Genomic DNA, 21,328 nt, shown 5'->3' with positions numbered 1-21,328 from the left:
GGTTTTTTGGGAAGGGCAGAAAAAGCTTTGAGCTAATAGCAATAAGGCCTGAAGTGTCACGCCGTACTGGGAGATAGCACCCCGCTGTCCTTGTGGAAACCTGTCTCGAAAAGGACACACTTCTATGGTCTAGCACTCCAGGTATTATTGCTTGAATAAAATATTGTGTCTGGATATTTGTAATGGCTGCCTGAAGTCAGTTCTTCACTAAAATAGGCTATCACTCTTGAATACACATGCATATTACAATCTGCGTTAAGTGTTCATTCAGTTGCATGTTTCGTGTACAGTGAACAGGAGCGAATGTGCATAGCTGGTGGTTGAATATGAAAGTATAGTCTTGGAACTGATGCATTGAATTTTTATCTTCTCAGGTTGAACCCGCCACATCAACCTCAAAAGTATCAGTAATATCAGCAGTTCAGACTGAAACGCCGGTTTCATTTAAACCACAAACTCCTAATCTGGCTGGAGCAATTGAATATAATGATGTCAAGACATTACTGAAGGAATGGATTACAACAATTCCAGGTAATTCATTGTGCATTGTCTTGTCCATATTGATATTCTTCGAAGAATTGATTTATTTAGGGAGAGTAATTCCAAAATGTAAAAGTCCATTTAAAAAGATGTCAAAAGTAGCAATGTCGAAGGAAATTGCCTTATATTTCTACATTTACATTGTTTGTGTGTTCAGCTTTATAAATTCATGTTTTTAATTAAGATGGTCCAAAACACTACTCTAATAGAGTGCAATTAATTACTTTGCTATGTTTCGGTCAATGTGTGGAGCACTTTGAGGCAGATTTGTCATCTCGGTTAAGTTGCTCATTGTAAAACCAAAGGACCTGTTTTCAAATTCTGGCATTCTCTCTAGATTAAATTATGTGATCCTGGGAAAATAGCTTTTTCTAATGGATACTCGCTCCTGTGCTGATTGCTTCTCTTTGAAAAGTCCAGCCTGCAAACTGGGAAAGTTTTAAATGGCACTCACGCAGCGCCGGCCAGGCCATCCACACCTACTGTGCTACAAGGGCACGCCTCAAGGCCTCCACCGGGAATGATGGTGTCCTGGGTGTAAGTGGTGCTGCCTCCCACACGCCCAACTGTTCTTTTTCTGACGCCAGAGGTTACGGGACTGCGGAACACACTCTGAGCCACTGGTTCCAACAGTCAGGGAATTTTAAATTCTCATTTCCTTTCTTGATTGTAATTGGATTGCCAAAACATTTTAGTAAAAAGGAACAAGAACCCTCAAGTGTCAGAGGATGCTGTCCATTACGGATACACATGACTGCTGCATGGTGTCTCGGTAACCGGCCCGACATTTAGCATTGTGGGGTATGCTGGGGCATGACATCCAAGGTCAGACCTTCCCGGGAATGTCACCTTCTGAAGTACAAGGAGAGACACACAGAGACGAGTTTCCGTCCAGAGGGCCACAGAAGCTCCTCGGAACTTGAGCAGGCACACTCATAGCACTAGAGGGATAGAGACTCCAGCTGGATTCCCTCCAGGGTTTCTAAGAGGAGACACAAGAAGGTCATGTATGAGGGGTGCTTCTTGCTCTACCAAACATAGGCACTAAACAAAAATGAGGAGAAAAAGAGGAGGATGGATGACTCCACCATGGACCCTACCATCAACTTGGTGGTGACAGCCATTAAGGACTGTGTGGATAAGGGGGGCACCAACCACCGTCTGGTAGAAAAATATACTAAGTTGTCAAAGGTAAGATGCTCTAGTCTCAGTAGCGTTGGTTCAGAGGAGCTGCGTGGCGTAAAAGGATCCAATGACAAAGAAGATTATGGATGTTAGGATGCATTTTCAGAATCTGTGGGAGCGCTCTCAGGCCACCATAGTTGATGAACAGGGTGATTGACACTTATGTGTAGCCAAACTCTATCAAGGTAGTGTACCTGAGTAGTAAGGCAAGACTTCAGGATATATTGGAGTAGTGTGATAGTTCAGTGAGCCACATGTTTGAGCACTCAAATAAATCCAGTTAGATAGTATTGGTAAAAAATCAATATTGGTAAAAAGGTAAAACCGTAGACAGTCAAGTGATAGAAACACAATGCAAAGCCATTAAAACGTATACCCTGCTTTATTTTAGTATAAGGCCTGTATCGCTTAAAATGTTCTTCCCTGTTAGGTAAGTAGGCCTAGCGCCTCAGAAAGAGTCAGTCGCAGTAAGCACCTTTTGCAGGGAGTATGAAGTCTTGAAAGTCACAGAGCAAGTATTGGCAAAGCCAAAAGGTAATTACATTTTTAAGAAGAAAGCACTTTTAAAGGTGCTTCGGAAAGTCCTTCCCTTCTATGGTGGGGCACAGAATATCTCCAAGATGCATGTCTCATTCAGGTTTCACAGTTTCAATATTGCCACATTGGTGGCCACACCTTTACAGTGGCTGAGGCTAGACTGTGGAATCGGCTTCCTCGCCCACTTCGGGCTACACAGGACCAATATCTTTTCAGATGTTCACAGAAAACCTCTTTTAGGCTACTCCATTCCCTGGCATGTCAGCTACCCTGCCTAGGGTTTCTTCCAGCACCACAATGCCTGTTGGTTGGACATCGCGCTTTAGAAATTCAGGTATTTTTACATATCATAACAGGGTATAAAGGTATGTAAAGTAATTTAGGGGTACCCTCCCAATCACAAATTGCAGGGGTTACCTGGGGACTGGGGGGCTTCTTGGCCAGAACTCCACTGATAACGACCAGGCAAGCAAGAGCCTGTTATGCCCTATGGTGAGGTGGGGTTTTCGAAATGGTTATGCAAGCTTCTGTTCTTTAGTCGGATTTTCTGAGGGACCAACACAAGTTTCGTCAGAATCTCTGGTCCCACTTACTTCTCTCTCTGGTCCAGGTTCCAGGGGTCGCAGGTGCAAGGGCAGTTTTTCAGAGTCTGGATTGGGTCAGCATCTTGAAGGTGAATGGCCCATGCAACACATCACAAATGCACAGCAGGTCCCGCAACGTCAGGAGGACCCCCAAGACACAACAGAGATGGGCACCAGAGAAGCACACCCCCATTCAAGGGGCGGTAGGTGATATTCGTGGAGACAAAGGCTCAGCTTCAGGAAGTCCGCCCCCTTTTTGCAGGAGATTGCAGCGGCTGGAGGACTGATCTTGGGCCACAAGTAGACCAGAGTTCCAACTTGCAACTCGGAACTAGGACTTATGGAAAAGCCCTGGAAAAGCATTGGACAAAGCTGGCCAGCCTGTGGGAATGTTTTAGGACCCTTTCCGAAAGTGGGATCTTCATACAGGGGTCCATACTGGTTGGTCCCACCAGCCTAAGCATCGAAGCAAAGATAAGGGTCTTCTGTGAATTTGTGCTGAGAGGGTGGGCTTTGTTGGGACTTTGCTGTAGCCAAGGCTGGCTGTCTTTAGCTGCAGCCTTCGCTCTTCAGCAGGCTGCTAATCTTCGTAGGGGTCTTTGCCCAAACAACAATCAGAGAAATGGCTGTAAGACTTCCCATTGTATCACAAATTTAGACTATTAGGCTTTGTCAGCCCACCAATGGTAAAGATCTGCACCATTCAAACTAGCCAAGCAACAGACATCCTCTGGCTGTAGTGTGGTTTGGGACAACACACTACCAATCCCTCACATCTGACCAAGATGCACACACTGCAACATTGCCTGGGAAATTGGAGTCCGAGCCAGGGAAAGGGCTTACCATGTATGTCATTTTCTGACCTGAGAAGGCAGGAAGGCAGCCAAAGGACAGCGTGGAAAACATGTGGCACTGCCATTTGCATTTGGGGTATATGGTACTTGAAATTGCTTTGTGATAAAGCATAAAAGTGCACTTAGTCAAAAGGAAAAACAGGGCAGAAAAAGATCTGCTGCCAGCAGCCCATTTTAGACGCATGAAAAATGTAATAGGGGAGTGGCTTAGTGAGCGCGATGGCGGCTGCCATCTGAGAGAGCTCTTTGGATGTGGGGGGCCTCCTGGCTGGAAATGTGCGGTCCCTCAGGCCGCACAATCGTGAGTGCGACCACAGATGACTGCAGGGTGGCCAGTGAATGGCCAGCTGAGAGGAGACCTCCATCTGGCCTGCAGAGAGTCTTCGAGGAGGAGCAGGAGGAGCAGGCACTCCCGGAGCCAAGCACGCCCGCCCACCCGCCATGACACTGTACTAAGGAGGCACCGTGCTGTGGCCAGGTGGGACGAAGACTGGGTTCTTGGAAAGGTGAGCCTGTGCCTGTGCAGAAATCTGGGAGGGGCGCCAACTGACCCCACCCCCGCAGAGGAGAGAGCAGGCAAGCAAGGGCAGACACCACAGCAGGTCCAGAAGCCCTGCTAACCAGCTGGGGGCCGGGGGGGGGGGGCGACGGCTAGCCCAGACAGAGAAATGACAGCATTAGAGAAGGTGCACCGAGTGGGGAAGCTAGAGAGGCCAACTGAAAGCTAGTGCCGGGTGGAGACACTGGCCCTCTGGGAGAACGTCCCCAACTCGTGAAGGGGGACAAGGGAGCAAAGCTCCTAGAACAGAGCACTGCAGGCAGTCTGAGTGGGTGGAGAGCCTACATGGCTAATTACCAGGTTGGGGGAGAGGCATCTGGTGGACAGCCAGCTTGATGAGCGCAGAGGTGGGAGGTTGAATCTGCCCCCTTTCCCCCACACCCACGAATGGGAACAATGGCAAGGATCTACAGGCTAAGTGGGGTGGCCTTCAGAGAGTGAGTGGAGAGTGCAGCTGGTTGGAAGACGCTGAGCTGAGGAGAAACACCCAATCATACGCTACAGAAAACTACAAGCAGTGTGGGATTAATTTGCACTGATATCCACGGTGGAAAAACCAAAGAAACCAGAAGCAAACCACTATTGCGTAAGTGCACGTGGTTGAGCCTTGGAGCGCTTAGACGATACCCCGGCCGCAAGAGGCGACCTGTGCAGCCTATTTGCCGACTTCAAGAAAGATATACAAGACACTCTACAGGAGCTCGCTCTGAAGGTTTCGACATTGGACGGGCAGGTTGCGGAGGCCAAACACTGCATTAATGACCTTAAAAATACCATGTGTGAGCAAGCCTATGATATCTCGGAACTGGAAAACGGAGCAGATGCTCTTGAAACATGAGGGGGGAAACCTGGCGATTTAACAGGTGGACCTGGAGATACTCTCCAGGTGGAATAACCGTAGAATAAGAGGCATCCCCACCGCGGTCCAGGATCAAGACCTGGCAAGATAACTGCAGGAGCTCTTCCAAGATTTGGGATTTACACCTGACACCGCTGGGCCCAGTCATGATGGATCGTGCTCACCGATCACGTATCAAAATCGAAAAGGCCTGTTGCCAGATGTTCCTACACACGTGCACTTCTACCAAGACGAGGAACATTTACTCGGGACATCTAGACAGAAGGGCCAGATACAGTGCCGCTCCTCATGCATCACAATCTTCCAGGATATCTCTGTTGCCATCCTAGCTAAGCAGAGACCCTGTGCCAGGTCGTAGCCTGGCTGCAGACAAAAGAAATACATCAGATACATGTGGCTTCCTCTAAGCACTCTCTCCTTTGCCAAAAGGATGATCCCGGGTGAAGGGGAAAGGGGAAGAGAAAGGAAGCCATTGCCTCCCTCAGCCCTCAGCAGCATAGCATGGCCAACGTCCACTGGAATGGGGTAATATGGGCAACAGCATCCAAAAACCACCCTCACAGTAGACTATTGACCGCCAGAGGGCCTCCCCCTGACACAATATGCCCACTGAAGAGCGGAGATGGTCAAGCCTGATCAGGGGCTCAAACGTTTGAAGTTTGAGTTTTGATACCATTGTCAAAGAGACTTTGTTATGACCAATTGGCTAGTTAATAATTGCGCTCTTTATTTGTTCCAACAATTATGCATGACCGAGCAGGGAAAACGCCAAACGATCAAGCAGGGTGAGCACACTTTAAAACAGTTGAATAAGTAGGCTGCAGATGCCAAAAGCACTTACACGGTCACAACCATAGCCGAAGTGCAGCTAGCAGCATTGTATACTCAAGGGCTTAACTCCCCCATGAAACGCAGAAGCATTCTGTCCCGAATGTCCCAGATGGGGGCACATATTGTGATGCTGAGAGCAGACGAGCCAAGACTGTGATCTAAATCCTTCCCTACACAGTTTTTTGACACAAGTGGGCAAAAGAGGTCTGGAGTTGCCATCCTGCTGGCCAGAGGAATACCCTTTACGAAGCAGGCTATCCTTGGAGATTAAGGAGATTGCATGGTTGGAGGCACACTGTTGGGCTACTTGATGACACCTGTCGCAATCTATACCCCGAATGAGAGGCAGGACCAATTTTTCTCAGGCTTAAACCCATGAATCATATCCTTCATGGGAGACCATCTGGTATTTGGGGGGGACTTTAACACCACACCCAGCCCAGGACAAGACTCTAGCTGCACGCACTTTAGACTTTAAAAATGCAACTCATGAGCTATCCTAATGTTATAGACATATGGAGGTTCCAGCATAGGCAAGAGAGGGACTATACATTCTTCTCCCACGTACAGAGGGGCATTCCCAGGTAGACCTGCTTCTGATCCCTAGTTCCCATGGTGATGAACTCTAGCATAGGCATCAGGGTCCACTAGGATAACAATATTCAACTTGGGAGGATATCAGGTATAAAAAAATGGAGAAATGGGAGCAAACCTGATACAATCTATTCAATATAAAGTAGGACAAAGGAGCTCCCACACTCGTAAAGGTTTGGTTAATCCATTGGCTAGACAGCTCGAGATACATCACGCATTATGTACAGTCAAAATAAAAGTTCTTGGAGGATTCAACCAGGCTTCATAATTAGGATCATAAAAACAACATATTTATTAATATATAGAGATTCTTTTTTAAACGATATCCTGAGATCTTGAAAAGTGACAAGTGCTATCAAAAGTGCTTAGTGCCGATCACCAGAATAGAGACCTTATGTGCAAAATACATAATAAATATGTAACATACTCAAAAGTACCTTCATACAATTCTCCTATTGAAAATATATGAATACAGTTTCTTGATTATTAGAAACCTCACCATTGAAAGTTAGAACCACACTACATACAAAGTTCATAATGAGTACTTAGTTCTCATATGACTCGTTTCGTGATGCATTGGCACACAAATACCTAAAGTGCACCTTACACAGGTTTTAGTACCATTCACAACACTTAATGTTAGTGTCGTAAGTTACCCAGGATGGCGGCCAACCTGCAGGTAGACCAGTTGCAAGGCCGCCCTGGAGAGTAAAAGAGGCTACCCTGAGAGATTTGCCCATCCGCAGGGAAGTGGCAGACCTAATAATGTCATATGTTGACACGAACACGGCACAAGGGATGTCATTCAGCGCTATCTGGGATGCCTTGTGCGTGGGGCGGGGAACTAATTTGAAAAACCACTACTTATACTCGCTTGAAGAAAGAGGTTAAAAGGTAGTTGAAGGCTAAGGCGAGACAGCACAAATCAGCTCTTGGGCATAAGACTTCTCTCAGAGCCCAAAGAGGCCGCCGCATAGCAGGTAGTAAATTAGAAGCCCATCTTTCAGACTGCACTGTGCAGCCATTAATCTACACCCGGCAGCGCTACTACTCCCACGGGAACAAAATAAATTGGCTCCTGAACTATACATTGCAAAAGATCTGATGTAGGAACTTCATAGTGGAACTGGTAGACATTAAGGGCAATAAACAAGAGAGCGAGGAAGCAAAACTGCAGGTGTCCCATAACCAGGATTGTATTGGCCCCTCAGCCTTTCGGCCCGTGGCCGGGCCGAAATCATCCCTGGGGAGCGGGGGCCGGTTTCTGGCCATGCCTGGGCTGGTTTGGAAAAATAAATTGAAAAAAGAATTATATATTTTTTTCAACGTTTTTTTTTTCTTCAAATAACCTTTCATTCTTCTTAAATAAATGAGTACCAACACAGATTGGGTGATATTGTATGCATATTTGTTCTATGAAAAAGAGCTTAAACGTAAGTGCCATACAATAACATATTATCATTTGGCCGTGGACGTCTGCTTGGATTCACAGTAATTTAATATACTTGGGGACAATGCTATTTGATGCCACTTCCTGTTTTGTCGAGGGGTGAAAGGTTGTGTTTCATCGCTTCCTGGGACATCGCTTCCGATGATGTCATCAGAGGTCAAGGGTTGTGAGGCAAAGGGTGGGCCACTTTTTTGAGGCAAAGGGTGGGCCACTTTCTTTTGGGAGACCGGGACCATTTCTTGTCCCAGTCCGACCCTGCCCATAACTACTTTACTCGGGTCATGTCGGGACACCCTCTCCCAAGATCAGAGCAGCGAGAGTATCTGCAGGTGGTCACCCTATCTCAACTAACAGCAGAGCAGATGGCCTCTTGGAGACCCCACTAATAGAGGAGGAAGTGGATTTGGCCATCCACGGCCTCCACAAAGCCCCAGGGACCGGACAAATTCTCCCCGTTGTTTTATAAAACTTTCAGGATACAGATCACACGATAGCTCACCAAATTATTTAATTCCTTTTTGGATTCCAGGCAGCTTCCATTATGTCTGGTGGAGTCAATAACCACCCTTATTCTGAAGCAGGTAGATTGCCATTTCTTGTTGGAGGCCATGAAGGATATGGGAATTTGCCCTAACTTCAGGACCTGGGTGCAAGCCACGCGTATAGCTCCAAACACCAGGCTCAAAATCAATAGCTGCATTACCCCGCAGATCAATCTCAGTAAGGGAGTCGGGCAGGGGTGCCCTCTCTACCTGCTTCTTTTTGATCACTTCATAGAGCCTTTCCCACACAGAATTAGATCCAACATCACATTAGGGGCGTAACAGTCAAAGGCATTCCACATGAAATAGCGTTTACACAGATGATATCTTGTCGTTCCTAATAGAGGCTTGCGAGTCACTTCCGAAGGTGTTTTGGCAGAGCTCTCCAGCTTTGAAAAGGCAACAGGATTCTCAATAAATCGATTTAAGACAAGCTGTCTCAACATAACAGCAGTTGAGGCAGAAGTACATAGTCTGCGAAACACACTAAACTGGCAATAGGAAGAATCCGCCCTCTACTATCTGGGGGTCAAACTAACGAGGAAGCGGGGAAGTCTCATGAGACACAATCTGGCACCTCTACTCAAGCAGCTCAGAGGTGACCTTGGGCTCTGGGTTAATCAGGTCATATCATGGAAAGGGAGGATACATGCCCTGAAAATGAACCAAGTCCCCAAGTTGCTTTATATGTTCAGTAAGTAGCCTTCCTATTAAAATCATGAAGCGAGTCCTGCATGTTCAATTTCATATGGAAAAAGGAGGCTCCTGTGAATAGCTCAGCAAGTGATGTACTGTGCCCCCACTCTGGGTGGGCTCGGAGTTCCACACCTCGATAAATACTTGCAGACCTCTCAAATAGCACATATATACACATGCTTGCACAGAGCAGTTTACAGAAATTGAATTCAAATTGAACAGGCAGTCACAAAAATACCACTGAAAGACCAGTAGCCTTGGGAGGAGAGACCCATAAAGCTGGGGGTCAATAGGCAGAATCGACCTCAGACTCACTGTTTTATTGGGCTACTACTCAGAGGTTGTGGGTGGTACACTCAGGCCATGACCCTTTCTTCTCAGTAGTTGGCAACCCGGACTTCACACTGGGATACAATCGCACAGTTTTTCAGAGGTGAGTGTATGGAGGCCTAAAAAACATGGGAGACTAGAGGCCAAGGCCAAGTTTAACATATCTGAAGCAGATCAATATTCATATATGCAGCTGTGCTACTGGCCAACCAACCGAGACATCAAAGAAATGGTCAACTAGGCAAGATACATCGCTCAAACTAGCCATTAGAGATGATACCTGGAGTGGGAGAATATCCAAGCTATACGCCTGTTGGACAGAGTGGATGGTGATGAGATGCTTGCTTATATGAAGCGGTGAGTGGAGGTTCTGGACTTGCAAATACCAATAGAGACCTGGTCCTTCATAAGGGCTAAAGCGTCAAGATGCACTATCACGAAGGAGTGCCTCTATAAAATCTGTTTCAGATGGTCCTCTACCCGACATCTTCTGCATGGCATTTTATTTGGTTATCTGTCAGAATGTAGGAGGGGATGTGGGGAGAGAGGCACACTAGGCCACATGTGGTGAAGTTGCCCACATTCCCAACTCTTTTAGAAAGAAATACTAACCAAGATAAAAGAAATAACGGGCACAGATCTACCTCTAGATCCCCAGGTACTCATTGTAGGAGAACACACTCCCCTCACCCTTCCACGTTTCCTCAAACAAACCCTAAATGCAGCCAGACATGCGGCAACCCACTGATGTAAGAGCCTTCAGGGCCCCTCGTTGGGCCTGTAGTGGACCAAATTGTGGAATACTTGGGCAGTGGAAAGGATGTTTGCAATACTGCAGGGGAATTTACAAAAATTCCAGAGCAAATGGGCTTAGTTCGCAGCTTATGGTTCGTCCACACTGTCCAACACTCGTAGACCAAACCTCTTTACATTGAAAATCCAGCACTCCTAGAACAAACCTGCCTTTACATCTAAAGTTATTTTCTTTTTTTGTTAAATGGCTGTGAAGTCACAAGGAATTCTTATCTCAGTTCTGTGCGGACTGGAAATTGATAGATTGGTGCCCTGCAAAGTATGATTTTTTTTTTTTAAATTGTATATGGTTTACAAAAAAACCTTTACAACATTCTATAATTAAAAATATGAAATAGAAAACATTACCCAATTTCACAAAATCACTTGATCTAACACTAATAAAACCTAAATACTAAAACCATTGAATACATCTCAATTCATCATAAATAATGTTATTGCACAATTTTAGACGATATCACACAATCTAACATTATAAAACCAAGTACTAAGACCATTAAATACAACTCAATTCATCACGAGTTACATATGAACCAGTGAACAAGTAAAAATAAAAACATTGCAACATTTTAAAACGATATTTGCACCCATATTAAATTTAATATATGACAGCGAATACATAGACTACTGTGTTTACAGAATTATAAAAAATGATTGAAGAGCCAATTATGCTGTATCCCGTTCATTATATAAATCCATAGACTTTAAAAGTGATGAAATCGCTATACCCTCTGAAGTATTCTGAATGTTGATACAACAGGACCATACATCATTCCCATTGACTCCCCATTTAGCAAATTTTGTCATATGGGTCGGCCTATCATTACACAGTGCAGGGCAGAAAAGTAATAAGTGCTTCACTGTTTCAATGTCTCCCTCCTTCTTACAAAATCGACAGTATGAATCTTCTGAGCCTATCATTTTCCTACATAATAACACTTGGCGGGTTGGCAAAATGTTCCAACGTAATTTTAGCAGAATCGTCCTATAGTTTCGATTCGGAAAATGTAAGAGAAGTTGTGAGATAACCCTGCGTCTTTTATAGTCCCACTGTAAATTAATCAAAGAGGGATAAGATTGGAAACTATCTATGGTTGTCATCCAGACTTTCTCGTATAACAATCTTTTAACCCTTTCAGGATTGGTGACCAGAGTTTGTCTATCCGTATTAAGGTCTCTCAAAGACTAATCACGTGTATCCCGAATTCCAATCAAAAATGTATTAGAGTCTTGTCCTGATCCACACGTTTCCAACAATTTCCCCAGCTCTACATAAAGCGTTTTTGGCAGGGGGCATTCATACTACGGAAAAGGGATAACAGTCTCCATGTCACCCGGGCCTCCAGGGATGCTCTTCCCAGTTCATATCTGATAGCCGCTGCTGGAATGGTGTTTGGTAGCTTAAGCATCTGTCTCCACAACCCACCCTCTAACATTTCCCAAAATTTCGGCAACTCATAATAATGTAGTTCCATCCCATAAATGAGCTTTGGCACCGACTTGCCATCATAAAAGCAGACCCAAGATTTGATGGAGAAACGCCAGTATTTTTGCTCCAATTTAGTCATTTAATTGGAAAGAGTTATAGCTTTCTGTCTGAGGAAGGCGCAAAGTCCAGTTCCCGAGGATTGGGCCAAGAGAGGGAACCCCTAATAAAGCACGCTGTGTGTTTTATCAATAGGAACCCCTTGCATACTCCAACTCTGCCTTTTCTTTTTCCGTCCCCTCGACAGCACCAATACACATGTTTTCCTGGGGTTAACAATCAGTCCGTTCTCTTCTGCATAGTTTGCAAATTTATTAAACGCTGAACGCCCACTTTGGTGCAGTCGAGGAGTAGAAAATCGTCAGCGTATGCCAACCAGGGGATGTGCAACTCACCCGATTTCGGGTAACCAAACCAGCCTCAGCCAGATCGTCCCCAATATCGGATACATATAGGTTGAAGAGACAGGGGGCAAGAGCACATCCCTGTCTCAGACCCACCCAAGTTGGAATCCTGCGGGACAGATTCCCTTCAAGATTAAGGGCCTCATTACACGGAAGGCGGTGAGCCATGGCGCTATTAGCGCCATGGCTCATGCCGGTAAAATACCGGCACCGCCTTGGCGGAAAGGGGATTTACCGCCCCATTCCAAGGTTGGAGGGGCGGTAAATCCCCCTTCCGCCATTGCCCTTCCCCATTCCCATTTCTGCCCCATAGGGCTCTATGGGAATGGGGAAAGCGCTAATACCGGCACCACAATTTTGCGGTGCCGTAATTGGCTCCGAGGTCCCTTAGCGGGTTGGTTTTTAACGCCTGCAAAAAGCAGGCGTTAAAGCACCAACCCGCTAAGGGACCTCGTAGTAAGGCGGTAATGGTTAACGGTCACCGTTACCATTAACGGTGGCCGTTAACCATTACCGCCATCCGTGTAATGAGGCCCTAAGTCTAACACGTATCCCTGCATCGCAGACACCAGGTTAGCCACTTGCCACACCGCAAGACCCGGCCTCGCCTCCTGTTGCTCCCCGCCTATCTCCTTGCAATGCAACCCCCCTGGTCTGCACAGAGCACCCCTCATTCATCACTGCACTTCTCCTCAGAACTGTCCGACTCTGTGCAAGCACTCGCCCACTACCTCACCAAACCATTCCCAGAGACACCATAAGCCGTAATGGCTTGTTAAGCTTCTGTTCTCTTCCGACCATCAACATCAAACGCGCCACAGCAAGGCTCCTGACTCATGCACCCCGGGCAAGGACCTTTGTCAACACCCCCACTGCCTCCACCTTGTCAAGACACTTGCCGAACTGAACCCTTATGTGCAACCATGAAGCCCAATGCAGATACACGCCATATGTACAACCAACAACCAGGCTACCTAAACTGCGCAAGCACGCACACACCACTGCAGCTGCACAAACGACCTCTGTCTCGGTCGCTGAACCTGGCACACCCACCACTATGCTAAACTCACTCACATATACCAGCACTACTTGTACCACTGAGCCGAACACTGTTGGTACGCCCACGGTCAGCTGCCGCACCGGCTCCACCGACACGACCTGCTCTAGCGCCTATCGAATGCCCTCTGCCTTGACTGGCACTAGCCTCACTGCCTCCACATCATCTGCAGCTATTGCTACACCAACGCCTTACACTGGCACATATGATGCCAGCTTCACTGTTACCACACCACATGATGATGATGATGCTGCTACACCTAATGTTGTTGCCCTGCCCACTACCACCCTACTGATCAATGATGTTGCTACACCTAATTATGCTGCTATGCCTAATGATAACGCCATGCCCACTGCTACTAGTCGGCCCACTACTGTTGATAAACCTAATGACGCTTTTAGGCCCATACTGCCCATAGCTGCTATGCACAATGTTGTTGCCTTGCCCACTGCCACCTTACTTTTCAATGATGTTGCTACGCCTAATGATGCTGCTATGCCTAATGAAACCGCCATGCCCATTGCATCATTCGGCCCTCTACTGGTAGTATACCTAATGATGCTGTTAGGGCCAGTGCCACTATAGCTGCTATGCCTAATGTTGCTGCCATACCTATAGCCACTTCACCAATTAATGTTACTGCAATGCCTGATGCTGCTGCTATGCCTGATGCTGCTGCTATGCCTAATGATGCTGCTATGCCCACTACCACCATATTGCCATTGTCACTGGCATACCCACTGCAGACCCTCCAACAAACAAGGCCAAACTACCCAGCCACACGCCTACACAGGCCACGTCACTGCCCTCTGCTACCCAGGCCACTCCACCTACGTCCCGCAAATGCGCCAGCCCCAACGCAGCCCACACCACCACCACCCCCACCACCATTACAATCACCATCCCCATTGAGGCCACATCTCCAGTCACCCCACCCCACTCAGCACACCACACTCAACTGCGCCCTTATCAATGCACAATCCCCCTCGGCACATGCCCTAGACATACATGACCTGATCACGGCCCACAAGCTTGACCTTCTCGCCATCTCTGAAACCTGTCTCCATAAAGCTTCAGGCCCTGCCATAGCCCTAGCTCTCCCCCCAGGATACACCATCTTCAGACAAGACCGCCTGGATGCTAAAGGGGACAGGGTTGCCCTGTTAGCAAAAGACTCTTCCCCATCAGAAAGACAGAAAGGTCAGTTGAGTGCAATAGCGACTCCTTATACTCAAACTCAACACATCCCATAATTGCACCATTATGCTCCACATTGTCTACCGGCCCCCCGAACCCCTAGCCGACTTCCAAGCTGTCCTCACACACCTCCTCTCAGACAATCTGAAAACCTCAACCAAGGCCATCCTCCTAGGTGGCCTTAAGCTCTGTCTCAGTGACCCCAAAGACTCACCCTCTAAATCCATTGTCAATGCACTCGAAACCCTAGATTTCGAACAATCCATCACCGACCCTACCCACATTAAAGGTTGCACCCTAGACTGGCTAGCTCAGCATAACTGCCCACCAGTCATCAGCGCTAACTCCCCCTCAAAATGGACAGACCACCATGTCATTCGGTTCACTATCTCCCCACCATGCCCCTGCCACCGCCCCTTGCCAGGAGCTCCCGCCTGCTCATTAAAAGCCTCATACCACACCTCCTAGTCCTGGCCCTCAGGCCCCCTTTCTCTAGCGACCCTAGTCACTGGCCCAAACGTACACCACCACACTAAATCATGCAGTGGAGGCCACTGCCCTACTGTGTGCCCGTAAAGCCAAGCCAACAAAACACACAAATGCCTGGTTCTCCCCCAAACTACTAGAGCTCTATTCTAAAAAACAGACGGCACTTTCCATCTGGCAATCCAACCACCTGTACTCAGCCAAACACAGGTTTACCAATCACACAAAGGAATATCAAAAAGCGATCATCAAAGCCATGTCATTCAACAAAAGGATCACTAACGCAGATTCAGATTTTAAAGACATTTTCGCCATCTTCAGGGAGCTGGAAATTCCCAGACCAACCAACACACGCTGAGCCCACCCAAACAGCCTTACCAATCCGCCCCCTACCATAGGGCTGTTGACTCGCCCCTCTTCACATTCAAAGATGTCAACGAACATGAAGTCCCCTCCCTCATGAAAAAGATTAAACCCTTCATCTGTAAAGGTGACATATGCCCGGCCCCACTCATCAAAGACTGTGCAGGCTCTCTCACACTATTCCTCACTGCCTTCATGAATGCCTCCTTCGCCTCTGGATCCGTCCCCGCTAGCCTCAAGGAAGCCTGACTACACCCTCTTCTAAAAAAAACACATCACTTGACCCCACCTCCTCCAACAACTACAGACTAATAACCACAGTCCTCTTCCTATTAAGAATCCTTGACAAAGCAGCCGATCTACAAGTCCAACAATTCCTTGAATCCAGCAACCTCCTTGGTCTAAGACTGTCCGGCTTCCGTCCTGGCCACGGAACCAAAACAACCCTGCTTGACCTAAAATAAACAGATGGACAACATCAGGGACACAGGCATACCTGCCCTACTCCTCCTAAACCTATCAGTGACCTTCAACCTTGTCGAACACAATATTCTCTGCAACAATCTCTGCCTCAGCACACTTCTCCCCCCACACAAGGACCTCATTCATCCAAGGTAGAACCATGAGAGTCTTCTCTGGCCATGCCTGTGCCAAATCTGACATCCATTGCGGATTACCGCAGGCCCCTGCATATCCCCCACACTCTACTATATTTTCACCAGACCACTATTCAACATACTGGACTCAGTCGGAATCACCTACACCAACTACGCTGACGATACACAAGTCTTCCTCCCCCTATCGGGTGACTATGAGGCTGACGTTAAAACCCTCAACTCCTCTTACTCCACCATCCAAATCTGGATGGCAGAGAACTGGTTATGCCTGAATGGAGATAAAACAGAAATACTACTGATAGGACCTACGGATGCACTAAAGAAACTAGATAAACTACTCATCCTTCACGATCGAGAACACCCTTATCCCAGTCTCTCAGGCTGTAAAAACACTTTGGGTCTACTTAGACTCCAACCACTCCATGTCCAGGCAAGTCAGCGCCATTGTGTCCTCTGCAGCCTACTACACCACACTCCTAAATGCAGCCAGATGCTTCCTGACCACCGGAAATTGGCTCACCATCGCAAGAGCTATAATTGGGTCTACACTAGACTATTGCAATGCCCTCTTCACAGGCACGTCCTCAACCTGGAAAAACTCCATATCCAAAATAATGCTCTCTGTGCTGCTATCGGCATTCCCAGAAGAGAACACATATCCTCGTCAAGAAGGCAAGCCCACTGGCTACCCATCATGGAACGGGTCCTCTTCAAAATACTTGCCCTAAACCATCAATGCATCAACCACACAGCCCCACTTTACCTCTCGCAGAGAGTAAACAGATCCATGCCCTCCAGACCAACCAGAACACCTTACGCCAACCGCCTTACAGTACCCAAAGTGAAACTAGCCAGAGGGGATGGTTTCAGATTCCCCTTCATTGCCACAAGGCAATGGAACTCTTTGCCAACCTCCCTTAGAGCGGAACCTTCTCACCTTGCCTTTCGTAAAGCCATCAAAACAGTGCTATTCGCTCGCACACTGCTTAGCCCACCCTGACAATCTGCAATGCAATGTATCTCTATCTGCAGCACAACCTACAAGCTCCCTGTAAGTCGTTCAACTATGTAACAGCGCCACGATGCCCCCGGGCTGTTTGTGCGCTTTATAAATGCAAAAAAAATATAATAAATAAATACAATAAATTATCATACAGAACCATAATTAGCCGCAGCAGCCCCCACTTCGCAATCCTAGACCACGGGCGGCTCCGGATAACACGGTAGAAGGCTGTGGAGAGGTCAATTGAGGTCACATAAATGTCTCCACCATACTTTCCCCAAGCTGTTTCTTGTAGCGCCCTCATAACCAAACCATTCAGGTTCGTCGAATGACTTTTCCGAAACCCCTTCTAAAATGTATTTAGTCATTATGATGTGTTCATCCACTAATTTAAGTGAGTCAACAATAGGGAGGCAAACATTTTGCAGTCTGTATCTATTAAGGCAATATGATGATAATTCCTAGCCTGATCTCTCTCCCTGCATTTAAAAATAGGAACCACGTAGGGTGTTTGACAAGAAATCGGGAGGACTCCATTTTTTAATATACTCTTAAAAAGCATGGTGAGTACATGCGCCCAAACAATCGGATGAGCCTTAAATGTGTTGTTGTTGTGTTAGTCAAACCGTTCAGGCCTGCCGCACAGGGGGTATTTTCATTTTTAATAAGCCCCAAGACCTCATAGTCGATAGTTTGCTGCCACTCCCCACCACGGTATGGAGTCAAACAGCTAACCTCCTCATCCAGACCCCCGAGGCTAACACCGTACAAATTAGGAAAAAAGTCAACCCATTGGGTTTCTGAGACTACATTCATTTGACTAACAATGATAGAAAGCTTTTGACCGTTAATCAGCGCCCAGAATTTACTGGGGTGCACAGCATAGATTCTGCATCCTTTTGCAGCACCGCTGTTTTTCTGGATCTACAGTAGTGTTTATACCTTTGTTTAACTAATATAGATCTATTATTTTTTTGTACTTGGTCCCAATAAGAGCAGCAAATCGACCTCAAGGATCGATGCATAGATGCTTTCACACAGGCCAGCTGTTGATTAAAGATGTGCCTGTGTCTAAGCCATGATGTACCTAACCTCATACTAGGATTAGTACTAGCCCAATCAATCAAGCAGCCCAGGAAAGTCTCAAACCTAATAGGATTAAATGCATGGAGTTTCCATTCTAGCGTACTAGTACTCATAAGGGAGACTAGTTCACTGTTTAGAATCCCTATATTCTGAGGGGACCATCTAATCCCTTTACCCTGTCCCACTGTTCTAAGGTCAAATGGATCCCCTTTGACCGACTTTACTAATATTTCTAAGTCCGCTTTCAGGACACTTTGATCACTCCATGTATTGGGGATAATCTTAAAACCTATATTCAGATCGTAGGAAAGTGTGTCAACGGAAATATAGTCTATGGTTGAGCAGCTATCTCCTTTTTTCCAGGTTGGTATTGATGAATCAGAGGCATCCAATCCCCCATTCAAACAGACCAAACCGATAGACTGAAGCGAAAGATTCCACATTCTCCCCATGGTTGCTTTTGATTTCCCTTAACCATACCTGGCAAGGTCTCCCATGGTTCGTTATCATTATTCGACATATAACAGTCTGAGTTAAGATCTCGTGCCAATATAACCCTACCATTAGGAGCAGCCTCCTGCCAGTCCCAGATTAGGGTGGTAATTGTTTCCACAAAGCCATTTAGTTCAGCTATCCCCTTATGCCAATAGACATGTACCAGCAAAATTGCAAGGTCAACCACTGAGGAAGATAATTTCAGTGTCATAATCCCCAGAGGGAGATCAGGCACTGGCCCAGATATAAAACCTAATGTTCCCTTCATTGCAATCATTAGACCCACCAAAGGCCTCCCTACCTTATTGTGTTTTGCAAGTTGGGAGAGCACCTCATAGCCCTCTATAGACAGATTATCCACATGCCATGTTTCTTGCAAAAATAAATACATTTGCTCTCTGTCAACATAGCAGTGGTTTCATGGTTGGATGACAGATGGAAGTTCCCCCTTGTATTCCATGACAGCAGTTTCAGATTTATATCCCCCTCAATCAGCCCTTTAAGATCTAGATTTACTGGAGAGAGGTCAGTTCCACAAAGCTGCTTTCATTTGTGCCCAATCTTCATTTCGTTTAATGAAGCCTCTGTACTGTTGCCTCGCTTGTCACAGTCTATCTTGTTGAAACACAACTTTCAGATTCCCACCATATTTGAAATTGCCCTTTAAGGGATATTGCTCCCCCTAGAGTTGTTTCACACCAAACCCCAATTTTCCCAAGGTGTCGGTTTCTGCCAAAACCAGATTCAATACAAGTTTGGAGTTAAAGTATATATTACATTTCTCCCATTGGTCTCGTTCTGGAAATTTAATTCTGTTAAGGTCACTAGAGGATAAAAGGCCTAGGGTTGGAATTTCCGCAAAGATTTTAAGTACATTTAACCCGGTTCAAACTCATTGATGCATTTGCACCACAGAGGTTCGTCATCTGTCTAATTTTTGTAACCTGCAGTTCGTAACTATGATTAACATTGCTATAATTGACATTGACATAATCAAATATCCCCTTACTACCCCAGTTACTATCTTGTGTAGGTTGACCGTGACCCTCACTGGCTTTGGCTCCCTCGGGATACTCTGGGATCTAACCACTCCCGGACCCTGAGGTTTCCAATCTCGGTGGCCAAAAGAATCCTTTGAACGAACATAGTCCATGGGGTTCTGTGTGCCATTCGGTACATACATTTTACCCAAGAATTTGTCCTGCTTTGGGCACTGTATAAAAGTCTTGCCGGATGCATCGAAATGAACACCTACCGGACAAGAAGCCTCACCCTCGCTGGGCCAGGCAGGCTATGTGGTAAATTGCAACCTGTATGTATATATATATATATATATATATATATTGCTAATGACCATGTAACCATGTAACTAAGTAACTAAGCTTTGTACTGTAACAAGTGCCAGGATGTACTCGGGCTGTTGTGCACTATATAAATACGAATAAAACAAAACAAACAAATTCGGGAAATACAATTTCTCAAAAGTCGCTTATCGGGATCACACTCTGTCACAGGGACACCCACTTCGGCCAAATCTACAACCTTCCTCGAAGGATCCGGCGTAGCTATTATTTTATTTATAACTAGTGCTGCATTCCCACTGATTTCCGGAACACCTGGGAAGATTTCATGCCCAACTGGAGCTGGGATGTCACCAATTTGCGGAACACATGGGATGATTCCATACCCAATCCTCTTTCCATCATTAGATTCCACCAATGTTTTCACCAAAGGATCAGTTTGAATACCAATCTCAGCCCTTGTATATTGTGTCCCATGTACAACATTCTTATTGTGAGGGTGATGATCACTAGAAACAGGCTGCCTCTCCCCGAGACAAATGGCATCATCTACCAGAACGGATGTTCTCTCCCCGATACTTTCCTCCAAAACAAGTGTCATCACTCTCTGTATAGCATTGCCTCTATTTCTTCTCTTAGCCAGTGATTTAGCCAGGTTACGAAGATATTTACATGAGGAGGTACTACGTTTTTAAATGTTTTTTAAATGTTTAGATTTCTTGGCCTTACACCCTTTTCATTTGTGATATGTCTCTCCACTCCCTTGAGGGCCGCATCTGTGGTTAGATCTATAATATCAGATTTGGCATTCGGGATAACTCAGAAAGGTACAATTCCACCAACAGAGGAGCACAACTCAGACAGCCCAACCTCAGTTTCTACATTGCATTCGCCGGCATCTAAAGGCAGAACCCCTGAACAGGGGACTTCTGCAGCCACAGCAACAGATACCGTTGTTTTTCTACTGATGCACAAGTCTTTTCCAGTCCTTCTAGTCTTTTGTTAATTTCCATCAGGCCTCCCCTCAAGGCAGAATCCACAGCAGTAGCTGTCCTTTATTGCAAGACTAACTTGCAGCTCTTTTCTAGTCCTTCCAGTCTGTTATACATTTCTGTAAAAAGTTCAGTGTGTACTCTAACTTCAGCCGAAATATTGTCAGAAAGGTTCACAAACAAACTAAGGACCGTGTTTAATGCTGATACTGTGGGTTGCGTTAAGCAGATTCTATCATCTACTTCCCTAAGGGTGTGATGGGCTGGAGCATCTTCAGTGTTCATCATTAACCTCTGATATGAGACCCCTTTCTCTGAGCCACTATAGTTTATCTGTGTTCATCCATAACATTGGTTACCCTGCAAACGAAGCATCACAGGTTTGCTGTACAGCGCTATGGGACAGTAAGTAAAAATTGTTTCCTTTATTTTCCATTGCAAGGTCAGCAAACTCTATGATACTCTTG

General features: G+C 46.2%; 1 protein-coding gene across 4 annotated transcripts in view; it reads left to right on the top strand.

Moving 5' to 3' along the window:
- REV1 (REV1 DNA directed polymerase) overlaps nucleotides 1-21,328 on the top strand; it is a 1,193,441-nt gene that overhangs the window by 1,037,881 nt on the left and 134,232 nt on the right. For all 4 annotated transcript variants that reach the window (XM_069636691.1, XM_069636693.1, XM_069636692.1 and 1 more), the window contains one exon: nucleotides 375-531. In XM_069636691.1, the coding sequence (XP_069492792.1) occupies nucleotides 375-531 (157 nt within the window). The remainder of the gene's footprint in view (nucleotides 1-374; nucleotides 532-21,328) is intronic.

The sequence above is a fragment of the Ambystoma mexicanum genome, chromosome 7p (genome assembly GCF_040938575.1).
Source record: "Ambystoma mexicanum isolate Mex_15411 chromosome 7p, UKY_AmexF1_1, whole genome shotgun sequence".
In the NCBI taxonomy this organism is placed as follows: domain Eukaryota; kingdom Metazoa; phylum Chordata; class Amphibia; order Caudata; family Ambystomatidae; genus Ambystoma; species Ambystoma mexicanum.
Note: the sequence above shows the minus strand (reverse complement) of the source record. Positions and strands in the feature narration are given on the sequence as shown.